Source organism: Clytia hemisphaerica, unplaced genomic scaffold (assembly GCF_902728285.1).
Source record: "Clytia hemisphaerica strain Z4C2 unplaced genomic scaffold, Clytia hemisphaerica genome assembly, whole genome shotgun sequence".
Classification (NCBI taxonomy): domain Eukaryota; kingdom Metazoa; phylum Cnidaria; class Hydrozoa; order Leptothecata; family Clytiidae; genus Clytia; species Clytia hemisphaerica.
In genome coordinates, this window is record NW_027103770.1 from 2,040,381 (window position 1) to 2,053,825 (window position 13,445).

Below are 13,445 nucleotides of genomic sequence, written 5' to 3' on the forward strand. Positions count from 1 at the left end.
CGAGCGAGAAAAAAATGCAAGTTTTTTAAAATTATCTCGGTAAAATTGGTCCTGGGCGCAATTTAAGGCGCATAAAGTATGATTTTTAAGATAGGGGCGTTTAAAAAATCTCTTTTGGCGCCCCTTGCTCTTCGGCGCCCCTTCAAAAAAGCTCCGCTGGGGGGGCCATGGCCCCCCCGGCCCCCCCTGCCACAACGCCACTGCGAGCAACTCACATAGACAAACAATCGCAAACATTGTTTCAAGGTAAGAATGTAAATACATAAAGCTTCCATAAAGAGAAGGACACAAATCCTTACAGTTTAATGTTTGCCCCTATTTCGATGGAATCAGTATACTCTAAACTATGATATGATAAACTTTGAATATATCATAAATACACTATATTGGGATCAGACTAAAGCTGCTTTTAAATGCAACAGTAAGTTAAATGATTCAACAGATGACAAACAGAAGTAAACAAAAACAGAGCAATACATTACCAATGTTAAATAATTCACCATAATACTTCAAAAATAGCTTCAAGCTTGTGAAAATTTAATGAAGACCTTGAAAAGATGATAACTTTAGAGACAGTTTCGAAGAAATACTTTTTTTGGATACATATATATTTCTCTATACTTTACGACTTGTCACTAAAAAAATTGAGGATGTTGTTTTGAAAAAGATCTTGAAAGTATACTAAGATGAAAATCAAAACATTTTCTTGAGTTTATTATGAGAGAAGAAAAGATAATGAGAGGAAGCTACTAATCTTACAGATTTAAAGTGGATAATTCGTTGCAATTTCAAAATACTTATCTCTCCTCTTTTCTTTGTGGTTGAGCTTTTTGTTAAACTGTTTTTTGAGATATCAAAATGGGAAGAAATAAAGATAAAATGAAAAAGAAAGAAAACTACAAAAAACATATTCCTTTTGTTGTGTCATAAATTATAATATTATTTTTAAATTATAAGGTATAATTGGTCTGGAAATTTTAATTTTTTTTGTTTAATTTTTTTGTGTGAAAAATCATATATATGTAAAAAGAATAAATACACCGTTTAGGAGTGTCGACTGCGCACGCGCCAATCCAATTTTCCATTGTTTTGATTTTAGCGATCACGGAAAATTCACTCTCCTCCGTAAAAAAACGGTAGGTAAACATTTGGTTCTCATAAGGAAACATAGCAGAAAAACGGTAGGTAAAGAACTCCTTTTAATCATAACTTCTTTTCCTCTTGATGAATTTTTGTGAAATTTTCAGGAGAGACTTATAAAATTATCATTGATATCATGTTCAAATATCTAAATCATTCTCTTTAAAGGAGAGACAAAAATTCACAATGTTTACATTCCTCTAACCTTTCACAGTACTAAAGTGCGCATTTTTACCTACCATTTTTACCGGGCCTCTGCAATGGAGTACCGTGAAATGGTGAGACTCCTAAACGGTGTATTGCTTGATTGGAAATCGATAATAAATTACATCAAATTTGTGTAGTTTAACTAGAGCTTTAATAAAAGTATCAAAACTGTAACATGTAACCAAAGCCTTACTACAGCGGCAGGTTTTCTTGTGGCTTAAAAACTAAAACCAAACATTTGGGGGAAAATAAGAAGACAAAAAATAAATTAAATCTCTACAATGATATAGAGTAGAGAGCAGACAACAAAACAGTGACAAAAAATTCATGTTAAAAAAATTATTTTAAATTTCTAAATTTTCCATAAAAAATATGAGTTTTTTTCTTCTTTAATTTAAATCTTTTAAAATATCTCTACACGTTACACAGTGGAGAAGTGTTGCACAATTTGGAATTTCGTTCCTACTTACTAAGCCCCATGAATCCAAAAATAATGGAGAAAAAAGGTGAATATATGCCTAAACTTTTTAGACTTCCTCCAAATTTCGGAAAGCATTCGACATTTTTTCATGAAGTTCAGCAAAGTCAGCCTTGATTTTGGCTTCTCCGTCTTTGACTGGGTCCTAGAAGAGCAAACAAAACACATCGAAAACCATTAAAATGTTTTTATGATGGGGTTTACTAAACCACACTAGGAGATCTTTCTTTGTGAGACTGAAAACCAATCAAGCAGGTGAAAGCCAAGTTAGGTTTCTCGAACAGAGTTCCAGGAAAAATATAGAAGATAAAAAAAGTCTAAGTCTAAAAAAAAGAGTCCATAAAAAGTCCATAAAAAGAGGTAACTAATTTTCGAAAGTTTTTTCCAAATCGCTTATTTTTAGACAAAAAGAAACTGATTTTGTCCTGCCATTCTTCAAAATAAGTTTTCGTCAAAGTTAAGAAGTACGTTTGGTTTCGCCAAATTTTTGCTTCTCGTCAAATCAAAATTAGTTTCCTTGTAACAAAATGTAAATTGAGATCTACGAAAAAAAGTTCTTTACCTTGAATTTCATGCAACTGAGCTCATACAAGATGTTATTGTCTCCTTCAGAACCTAACTGGTCTTTAATGATGGCCCAAGTGATCTTGTTGTCCGATTGGGCGGTCGATTCGACAGAATGGCGTGCCATATCGTAGAAAGCGATTATGTTGCTAAGCATACCGACAGTTTTATAGAACGGGCAATATCTATCATAAGGTGTGTAACCGTTTTGTTGGAGGAAATCGTCTTTTACCAACTTGGCGACTTCCAAAGTGATCTTGTCTGATTCAGCCAAGGAGCTCTGAAAATTGAGAAGATTTTCAGTTTAAGCTTTGAATTGTTTATCTCATCATCAGAAGCATCAATATTGGACGCAGAAGGACTTTTAATAGAGGGGAATTATTTTCCTTATAGTGTTTAACTAAACTTCTAATGAACATCCCAATACTTTAGTTACCCCTCCATGAGGGTTTTCAATGTAAACGAGATATCAATCTCACAAAAAGAAGTCGAACATAGAATCTTGTTGAAATTTAAGACGGATATAGCATTCACACTTGAACATGGGACTTCGTTGATTATGGGAGGAATGGTGTTATTGAGTTGTTGTTACCTTTCCGACCAATTGGACAATTTCAGATAAATCTTCTTCTTCTTGAAGAATCTCCTTGATCTAAACATAAAAACAACGAACAAAGTGTTATATTTACTAACTTACAGCCAAAAAAAATATCACTTAAATGTACTAAGATTATCATGTCCAGATTTTTCAACCCTACAGAGTATTTAAGTAAGAGTTATAGTATTTCCTTGGGGGAATAACAAAATTAGACCAAGAAATTCATTTAGTCTCAGTCCTTTATTAAAGGCTTTTAACCTTTTACACACGTTAAACCCCTCCCACATTACTCGTACACAAAAAGAGGCTTCTAAACCAAAATCATTGTCGCGATTGTTGTTGCGGGTACTAAAAGTTCAAAATTTTACGAAATCTTATTCTTTTAAGGCTTGAGGACAAAAATCTTATTCTCCCAAAGCTTTGGAACGAAAATCTAAGAGAAAAATCTCAACTGGACAGATTTCCAGTTACAGAGGGAAAATTCACAACAGCGAAGACTATAATATTTTGTTCTTACTTTAGTTCTGAGTGGTACGAAGTCAGTGTAATTCTTCTCATAGTAATCGTCTAGAGCACGCATGTATTTACTGTAACTAATCAACCAATTAATGGACGGGAAATGTTTACGTTGAGCCAACTTCTTGTCCAAACCCCAAAACACCTGAATTAAAAAAAAAGCATAAAGAAGAATCATGAGAGTGGCTTGAAAATACGCCCGAGAGAAAAAAAAACGGGAAATTTTTAGATACTGGGTTACTATCCACATTAGGATTGAAAAAATCCCAACTAAACTAAAAGATTTTATTTCCCCTTCAGATGATCAGGGTCATGGAGACAGGAGCGTGCCCTTTTCTTTTCTGCTTAGTATCTCTGATTTCTAATAAAGCATGATTTACCTGTACAATACCAAGGGTAGCTGACGTGACGGGATCAGCAAAATCACCACCAGGTGGTGATACAGCACCGACAATACTGACACTGCCTTCGCGCTGTGGGTTACCTAACGCCTTGACACGTCCAGCACGCTCGTAGAAAGAAGCGAGACGTGCACCCAGGTAAGCTGGGTAACCAGAATCGGCAGGCATTTCAGCTAGACGACCAGAAATCTCACGAAGAGCTTCAGCCCATCGAGACGTAGAGTCAGCCATCATGGACACGTTGTAACCTTGGTCACGGAAATATTCGGATAGGGTGATACCTGGCGCAAGGAAAATATAATTGCTTGAAAGTCTTGTTTCAATATGTTTATTATCGATATTTACTAAAGCTAGCGACAATGTTTTCCAAATTTAAGGGCACATCCAAATAAATTGTAAAAATTATGTTAAGTGATTTTGTAGGCATTTTTACCTTTTCCACAAAATATTTCATGCCTTTTCTAGACACTGTTTTGTTAAAGTTTAAGACTCCTTAGGAAGATCGTCACTCAAACGCATAATACCTTTAAGAAAGCAATACAATTAAAAAATGTCGTGGAAGGGAGAGGGGTGAAAAAGTAAAGCTACAAACCTGTGTAGATAGAGGCTTCACGAGCAGCGACAGGCATGTTAGATGTGTTGGCAACGAGTGCTGTACGTTTCATGATGGATTCTGTCACACCACCAATCTCTACTTGAAGCTGAAATTGGAAAGAACATTTCATCCAGTATTTAAAGATGATTACACAAAACATTATAAAGGACCTTGATATTAGACATTTGGGAGACAAGATGAGACCCTAACTGTTTTTAGATTCATTCCGTTTCCTAAATATGGTACGCATGGAAGAAAGAAACAGAAACTCTCATAGCCTTTTACTTAACCAAGGATAAACGAGATCCTATAAAAAAGAACTTAATGCAGCCGTGATAAAACTTTCTCCAGAATAAATAAACTCCCTCACTAAGTCTTTACAAGGTAATATGTTTATTGACTAACTTGAGGGAAGTCTTGCAATACTTCAGACATTTCGTTACCACGTTCCCCGCAACCGACGTAAACGATGACGTCAGAGTTGGAATATTTGGAGAGTGATTGTGAGATGACAGTTTTTCCACAACCAAAAGCTCCAGGGATGGCGGTCGTTCCTCCTTGTACACATCTGAAGAAGAAAGGTAAGAGGGTATGTTAACTAGTGGTCAAAGCAAGGACTTTCGTCTTTTACACGCCAAAATTAGCACATACTAATATTAAGTACATTTCATGAGTTATGCAGAACTTCGTAACGGAAAAGCCTCTTTATATACTTCGCTAAGACAGAACAACTTTTATCACTACTCTACTTGAAAATAAATGCAAAACTAGATACTCACGGTAAAGAATGCTTCAAAATTCTTTGAGAAATTACTTGAGAAATTAAGACACCACTACAAGAAAATCACGAAACATCTTTCGAAATTCTAACGTAGACTTACGGGAACAGCGCGTCCAAGACACGTTGACCAGTCAATAAAGGATGGTTGGCAGCGAGTTTTTCAGCCACAGGTCGAGTGGTACGTACAGGCCAAACTTGTAACATGCTATGCTTCGTCTTTTTTCCTTCGAATTCTGTTTCTAATATCGTGTCCTAAAACAAAACAGAGTTTTAGGTTTGCTGTTTGACGGATATTTTACTTTTGCAGGCTCTGTAAGGAAACAGCAAAAAGACTGGCTATGTTAGGATGATTTTGAAGAATAAAGTAGAGGGGATACAAATGGCTGATACCACACTTTCCCATAACAATACAAAAGTTAACTCAACAAACAAACGCACCAAAATAACAAAAAACTGGATAGTACTGCGATATAGCCACTTTGAGAAAAGATAGAACAAAGACCGCGAAACACTAAATCTTTTTTAGTTTTTAGTCTTTCTTAGTTGACGTTTCTCGTCAAAATTTTGATTTTGAGCAGAAATGTTTTCATTATTTGATTGTCAAGGGAACTTTTGGATTGTTATTATAAACATGGTACTCGTCACTAGCCCTCATCAGTGGTAAGATCAGTATTGGCCTTATGAGTATCGAGCATCAAATGGGAAATATTACAACTCCTTACTTCTACAGTGTAATTGCCAGCCGGTGCAATGTATGTGATTGTACCACGTGCTTTTGGAGCTAACATCATTTTGTGTTTGATCAGAGTGTTCTCATGGACCAATCCGTACACGTCTCCACCAGTCACGTGACTTCCCATCTGAAGTGTGCAACAAAGAATTACAATGAAATTTTGAAATTGTAATGGTTCAGGTCTGTTTAAGCCTTTAAGTTTACCACAACTTGGATTTGACTACCCCATAACACAAATATTACTAGGCAAGTATTTAACGGCCTTGAAATTTGCACGATCTGAAATTAACACGAATTTTTCTGCTTTTTCAAGGAAACAGCGGCTGGTTTTAATTTAAAGGGGGTTTTTACTAACACGAAATTTTTAAATTCGTATTTTAAGAAAATGACTAGTAATATTCGTGTAATAAGGTAAATTTTCTAGCAGCTAGCAGGATAATATGTGATTATTTGAAATCATATACAGATTTATCACACATCTAAACAGGCCCTAGTCTGCAAATAAGGTTAGAAAAATAGTTCAGGATTAGAACAATAGAGTAACAACTATATGATGTTTAGCATCAACAGCAAAAGAAGTTCCGTATCTTTGAAAAAAGGCACATCCAAAAAGTGAAGAATTGATCTTTTCATCTTCATTTTCGAAGTTTTTCAAAAGTTACGAGCATTAGAAATTTAACTGTACATCTACAGGTATCAACCCTACATTAAAAACTGTAGAAAAAGAGATTTTAAAAGGGTCTAATAATGCTCAACGTCTTCACTCATTTCATTGATATGCTCGCTAATACAGACCAATCCGGTAGTGTTAGAGTACCTATGTGTACAGTAGAGTCTCCATAACTCAAACACGCACTGGGAACACAAATTTATTGAAGTTATGGAATTTTCGAGTTATGGAATATAACAACACATCCTTAACTAAAGGGACTATACGGGACCACTTGTTTGAATTAAGAAAAAATTCGGGCTCCAGTTAAAAAGACTTCACTGTATACCCCTCAGTCACAAAAAATCGTTCCCTATGAGACAAATACGCTTCATTATGTTTCCCATAAAATGAACTTTTAGAGCACTCACTTTTAATCCTTCAGGTACAAAGTCCCATTGTATTTCCCTGCTCAACGCTGACGTGTTCACACCACGTGGAATATAAATACTTTGTGTCAACTCGTTGATGTCTTTCAGTGGACGTTGAATACCATCAAAAATACTTCCCATAATACCAGGACCAAGTTCGACGGATAATGGTTTTCCAGTTCGTAAGACAGGATCGCCAACTGATACTCCAGCTGTGTTCGACGTAACATTGTGGTAGTTAAGGAATGGATAAACTGATTTATGGTTTATATGTAGACCTCAAGAGTTGGTTCGTTATCCTCGCTTTTAATCTTTAGAATTTTTTTTTTCCCAGGATGCCCCGACGCATTATATTAATACAATATTTCAAATATAAGTATTAGCCTAATACAATATTCAATAACTCCGGAGGCTTTCCCGACATGCAATAAAACAAATCTAAATTGCTCTAGAATATATATTTTTTTTATCATTACTATTATTATTTAAATTCTTGAGGGAGTCGCATCTTTAGAATCCGTAGATTTTTGACGAAGATGTCAGTTCTTTGCAAGAGTAACGGAACTTTTCTTTTAACTGAAAATTGTTTGAATAAGGCAAGAAACTGTCTGCATTGCAAGAAAAAACTATCATTATATAAATTGTCATTCAAATTTTGTTCTGTTTGATTACCAAGAGAATCATGGAGCTATGGTTTTGAAATGCAAAACAAACTTTATCAAAATGCTTCGTAACCACGCTTTCATGATTTAGGTGAAAAGGGAAAACGGGCTTACAAACACGGAAATCCACGGACTACTCTTGATAAATATACATTTCAACTGTGTGAGAGAAAAAAGTTTTGTTTAGATAATGAACAGATTAAGCACCTTTTAATTGTTATTGACAAAAACCCTCAAAATATTTGCAAACTATTCTGGCCATGTCTTACAAAAACACCCGAAAAACTTAATTTGGTTTCTATTTGCTTATTAATCAGCAAAGAACGAGGAAGCTCAAAAGCAACTGGAGAAACATAGAATGCACCCCCGTTAGGGGGAGGGGGGAAATCTTTTTTCTTGTTTGGGGCTACTTTTTTCAAAAAATCCTGGGGCCTAACCTTGTTTTGAGTTGTCGAACTGCGAGCTGAGCTGATATTTCAAATAATTTTCAATTTTTAATAATTTTGAACTTTCGGCACAATGCATCATTTTGATATTGACCTTGCTGATTATTTTGTTTAAGAACTTTCAGGCAAAATATTTTTTTGATTTTCTATTTCTTGGAGGTGGGGGCTAGATTCTTGAAATTTAGTAAATTGCAAGAAAATTGCAATTGTAAATTGCTGGGGGCTGGACCCCTCTGCATACAATGAGAAATCCAGAAAGAAAAGGCGATATCCTTCTTTGGAGTTGGATAGGTATTTAACAGATGATTAAAAACGTCAAATCTCTCAATTTGTACGCCCTGATATTTACTCAACCAATTCTCAAAATCACTGGAAATATGAAAAGATACAAGTTTCTTCGTAGACTTGAATAGTTGCCATGTCACCCTCAAGACGAATAATTTCTCCAACCAACTCTGAATGACCAACACGGACCTAAAAAAAAGTCGGAGTCAAATTCGGCCTTCCTTCTCATTCTGGTTAATGTAAAATGTCAATAAAGTGAAAAGCCAAAAAATGGTTTAGCATAAACTTTCGAATTAGAAGTTGACAGGGTTATTTGGTTAATTCTGGTTAATTGAAACATCGGCGCATGGACAAATTCTATCAAGCTTCATAACGATTCCACCCACCATTATTTGAAATATAACAATTAAATGATTTGTTCCCCTAGCGACCATAGTATTCATAGAAAACATGCTATGTTATCTGTTTTTCTTTTTCTTTTACAGAAAGTTGTTTGTACTTACCAATTCGTACATAGCAGATCCACTCATATTTTCTGCAATGACGACTAAAATAAAAATTGCAATTCATGAAATGACTTCACGAAATTATGCAACTTTTCTGTTTTTGTTCCACCCAATACGTCACTTTTTCTATTGTGAAATATTGGGTGGAAAATTCTAAACGTTCTCAGAAGACTCCAGTGGTGCATATCATGAATATGAAATTTTAAAGTTTTTGTTTTCTCTAAACTTTCACAAGTATATTTCCTTTTCAACTAAGCAAAATGTCGAGGGACTTTTTGACAGCTAAAAATATTTATTGGTATGTTGGAAGAAAAATGAAATCAAACAGGGAAGGGCTTTATTAACAGATAAGATGTGAAAGTACATTTTTCTTTGAATCTCTTTAATCACCAAAAACCAATGGCATATATAAAACATAGCTTTACTTGAGAACCAGTGAGAACAAGTTTTTAAACTGATATTGAGAAGCTCAAGAATTCGCAAATATAGAATGCTAATCTTTTCCATTCAAATTAATTGACCATAATCCCAAGTCTTTCCATCTCACACTCTTATCAACAAAGCCTTTGCAAAATTAGTCGAAGTATATCAGCAAACGCTGGAAAACACTAATCAAAGCATCTTTTGCTGATAAACCAGGATAAGCAAGAAGATGTCTAAATTTAGGCAGATGCTTAATAATTTCAATCTATGAAATGATATTTACCTGGACCAGAAACACCATATACATAACCAAACATGGATTCTCTTTCTTCATCTTGGATTTTGGGCAAATTGTTGGCTCTGTCCATTGCGCCTGCCTAAAATGATAGTTTAAAAACAAAATCTTAATAACTCAGGGCTAAAAAAGTGGAGTTTATGCAATCCTTTGATCTTAAAGATGCTAACTCTTTCAATGGAAAGAAATAGCTCAAAGATCAGAGTATTTTTTTAGAAAAAGATTGAAAAATACCTAAATTTCAATGTAAAGGTAGATAGAAGGAAAAGACTGTTCGAGAGTGAATGAACAAATTTTTACAATAATAAGATGACAATAGGGCAACTTCAGATTGCCAGTATGTTTTTATTTACTTCAAAACAAAAGAAAATTATCTTCTATAATAGTCTGAATGCAGCTGAATGCAGTCTTTGTCAACCCTGACCAGTAGAATGTTTTTTTTTTCTCATTATTTGGTCCCTCAGGACTTTAAAACAAGCTGGTAAAGCTTGGGAAAACTTTTTATGGAGCCTTGAAGAGAAGATACCCAGAGACCCTTTTTTGTTTTATGTAACATATTTGTTTTTTTTTGTTTTTTTGTTACAAAATTTGAATTGATGAAGAAAATTCAACGTATGATAGTTTAAAAATCTAAGTCATCCTTTCCTCTTTCCAATTCTCAAAGGTTTTCTAACATTTTTAGTAATTCATTTCAGTTTTATATAGTAAGGGGGCCAAGCCTTGGGTCCCGTGACATCTTTTCTACGACCTAGCCATTTTTAGTCTATTCAAAAGAACAATATATTACAATATATTTTTGAGAGGGAGGACACAGATTAGGCCTGGGAAAACTTTTTATGGCCAAAATAGTGACGCCATAGGCAAAACTGCAAGGAAAATAAGGGGTAGAGAAATAGCTGATTTTCAAAAGTCAAAATAAACGAAAATGATTTGTACCATCTGAAAGAGCATGAAATTCTGAGCAAAAAATTGTATTACAACAACTCTCTGACTAAAACCATGAACATATCAACGACTGGACATCCATCTCCTTTGTATTTTTGAAGATAATACTGCTAGCTTCGTTGCCGCCTCGTTAAAATCATCAAATGAAACAATAAATTCTGATGGTATACCTCTTGGGAATACCTTGCTAACAACGTCAAAATTTCGACAAAAGTCTTTGTTGTTCTACTTTTCTCAAGTCTTTTATCTATATCATAACAAAGACAACAGAGGCAAAATCATCGTCAGCTTGTCAAAACTCTGACTAATATTTCCAAATTTTGACTTAAAAGTGTCTAATAATTTTAGAGAGTGTCACATTCTAATTTCGATATTCTTATTACACAGGTTCTCAACTTTGGCAAGCTATTTTTTTCAAGTCATAAAAAAATTTATTGGAGTGACAAAAGGGATTCAAAAGTATACACACAGTTGAAATTCTGCATTTCAGAGTTGAAAATGTTGATAAAATATATTGCAAACTCGTGAAAAAATTTGAAAATAATTTTTTTGTGCATCAGGAGTAATATTCAAGCTCTATCAATCATTTTACCTAAACAATTCAAAGAAATAAAATTACGACGGAATATTGTCGGATTTTTTATAGCAATTTTGAAATACAGGCGGCAACGAAGCTCGCTTCAAAGAGACAATTAAAGATATATGTCCAGTCGTTTATATGTTCATGCTAAAACACACAAAGAAATACAGCCGCTTGAAGTTCAAAAACATACCAACGTCAGTACGATCAAGACAACAAGATTTGACGTCAAATCCAGTAGAGTTGACAGTTTGTTGGTCTTAAAGCGCCTGTATTCCTTTTTAGAAGACTTTTAGAAGATTTCAAAATGATTCAAAGATTTGTTGTTACTCTGTACAATCTCACAAACGCTTGCACGGATGTTAATGAATGCCAGAGAATGTTGTTTACAAAGAAGCAGAGACCAGTTGAGTCTCTGCCCCCAACACAGGATGCATTACATTAGTAAATTTGCAATGCAACAGAACAAACTATGCCTCTACGAAACATGCTGGAATGGGGTTATAAGAAAAACGAAAGAGGAATGACCGCTCCCAGATGAATTAATGATTTTTTTAAATTTTTCTTATGACTTTTTTATGGAATTTTTAGATCGATAAGTTTTTGCAATTTTTTTTGTATAGGTTTTTGTTTATAAAGTTTTTTTGAAATTTTAAAAGACAATTACAACAGGCTTTTTAGTTTGATTAATTAAACGTTAGGAAGTTACGGAAAAAACAACAAAGACTAAAACTCTTTTAGAATCAATTTTGAGTACCATCAGTCATCAGCCCTTTTTATGTTAGATGTGTTATATTATGCGCTTCTGGTGGGCCACAAGGCTATGTAATCTTAATTTCGTTGAATTAGAGTTGGAATGTTTTTTTTTGCAAAGTTTTTTCTCTTTCTAAGTTCATGATTTCGTCACTAAAGTTTCAATTAATATTCATAAAATCTATTGTGTATTGAATTGTACATTGTTTATTGAAACCTGCACGAATAATTGACATCAATATATTTTAACGTCAAAATGATTTTCTTGCACAGTCTTGCATACCATGGCAGCTTCAGAAGAACATCTTTTATTGAATTGATTTTTGTGATTTCCCGTAAGCAAAAAAGTTTCAAAGAATCAAATTTCCTTTCCAACAGTTTATAATATGTTAGAAATTTTTGCAAAAAAAGTCCCGACGTCAACAGAAACATCATTTTCAAAAGTGTCTCTCTCAATTTTCATTTTCTTTACTTCATGAGGAACCTCTGTATAAAATTTCAGAGCTCTATCACAATTTGAAGTATACTGTACATGTGATAATTCGCCCCACTATTTACCTAAAACCAAAGCACAAAAAGAAGCACCGCCAATTACTGCGGCCATTCTGCCATTTTGTGTACGTTTGCCCTGGGTTTCCTCAAGTAGTTTATATCGTGCATTCTGATTGGTCGGAGAAAACAAAAGTGGCTTTCGCACGGGAATCAGGTGTTTTAATTGGGGCGTAATTAAATCTGTTTCAGATTCTGTCACGCTGCTTCAGGAAATATATTTGATACCATCAAAGGTATTCAATATGGTTGAAAGTGATTGAAAAGTAATCGAAATGATGGAATGAATGCAAAATGGTAGAAGAAAATGCCATAATTTGGAGTTAAGCGAGTATTCAATCGCCGATAAAATCGATCATTATCGATTACTTTGATCACAAACGAATGTTTGATTAGTACCGTCAGGATATTTGTAAAATATTTGGTAGCTATATTTATCAAAATAACAAAAGATATGTATCCTTTTTGAAAAAAGAAGACATTGTATTTTTTTAATTTCGCATAGCTAAAGTATTACGATAGTCTTTCTGTGTGTGTGTGTGGCGAGAAAATTTTTTGGGCGCAAATTATGGTGTGGGCGTTTGGCTGCGGGCGTACTACGGCCAATATTCTGAAGGTGGACTCACTCACAAAGATAAAAAACAGCGCTTTTCTTGATAATTAAAATACTCTAGTACAATACGTGTAACCAAGCCTTTGTAAACATTCATCTTCATCATGAGAACTTTTTAATGGCTGCTTGATTGCACATGCTTTTGAAACTTGACCTGTATAAATCTTTATCATGTTTTCTGGTCTTTTGTAGAGTATTTAAAGAGGTTTATTATTCGTTTACTGCTAAGTATTTTATGTTTGTGTAGTTAGTGAATGCACCAATAGTTGATAATGCTCAGTAAGTAGTACAGAAA

The 13,445-nt window shown here is 34.3% G+C and overlaps 1 protein-coding gene across 1 annotated transcript in view; it reads right to left on the reverse strand.

The window, feature by feature from the left end:
• Window positions 1-1,671: 1,671 nt before the first annotated feature.
• Window positions 1,672-13,445, reverse strand: part of LOC136805942 (V-type proton ATPase catalytic subunit A) — a 22,113-nt gene continuing 10,339 nt past the window's right edge. Inside the window, exons 2-14 of the mRNA XM_067062533.1 lie at window positions 9,699-9,792; window positions 8,990-9,033; window positions 8,591-8,675; window positions 7,094-7,305; window positions 6,003-6,140; window positions 5,381-5,532; window positions 4,905-5,067; window positions 4,497-4,605; window positions 3,884-4,185; window positions 3,505-3,648; window positions 2,982-3,041; window positions 2,388-2,669; window positions 1,672-1,970 (exon numbers count right to left, since the gene is read on the reverse strand). Of these exons, the coding sequence (XP_066918634.1) occupies window positions 1,875-1,970; window positions 2,388-2,669; window positions 2,982-3,041; window positions 3,505-3,648; window positions 3,884-4,185; window positions 4,497-4,605; window positions 4,905-5,067; window positions 5,381-5,532; window positions 6,003-6,140; window positions 7,094-7,305; window positions 8,591-8,675; window positions 8,990-9,033; window positions 9,699-9,792 (1,881 nt within the window). The 3' untranslated portion in view covers window positions 1,672-1,874. The remainder of the gene's footprint in view (window positions 1,971-2,387; window positions 2,670-2,981; window positions 3,042-3,504; window positions 3,649-3,883; window positions 4,186-4,496; window positions 4,606-4,904; window positions 5,068-5,380; window positions 5,533-6,002; window positions 6,141-7,093; window positions 7,306-8,590; window positions 8,676-8,989; window positions 9,034-9,698; window positions 9,793-13,445) is intronic.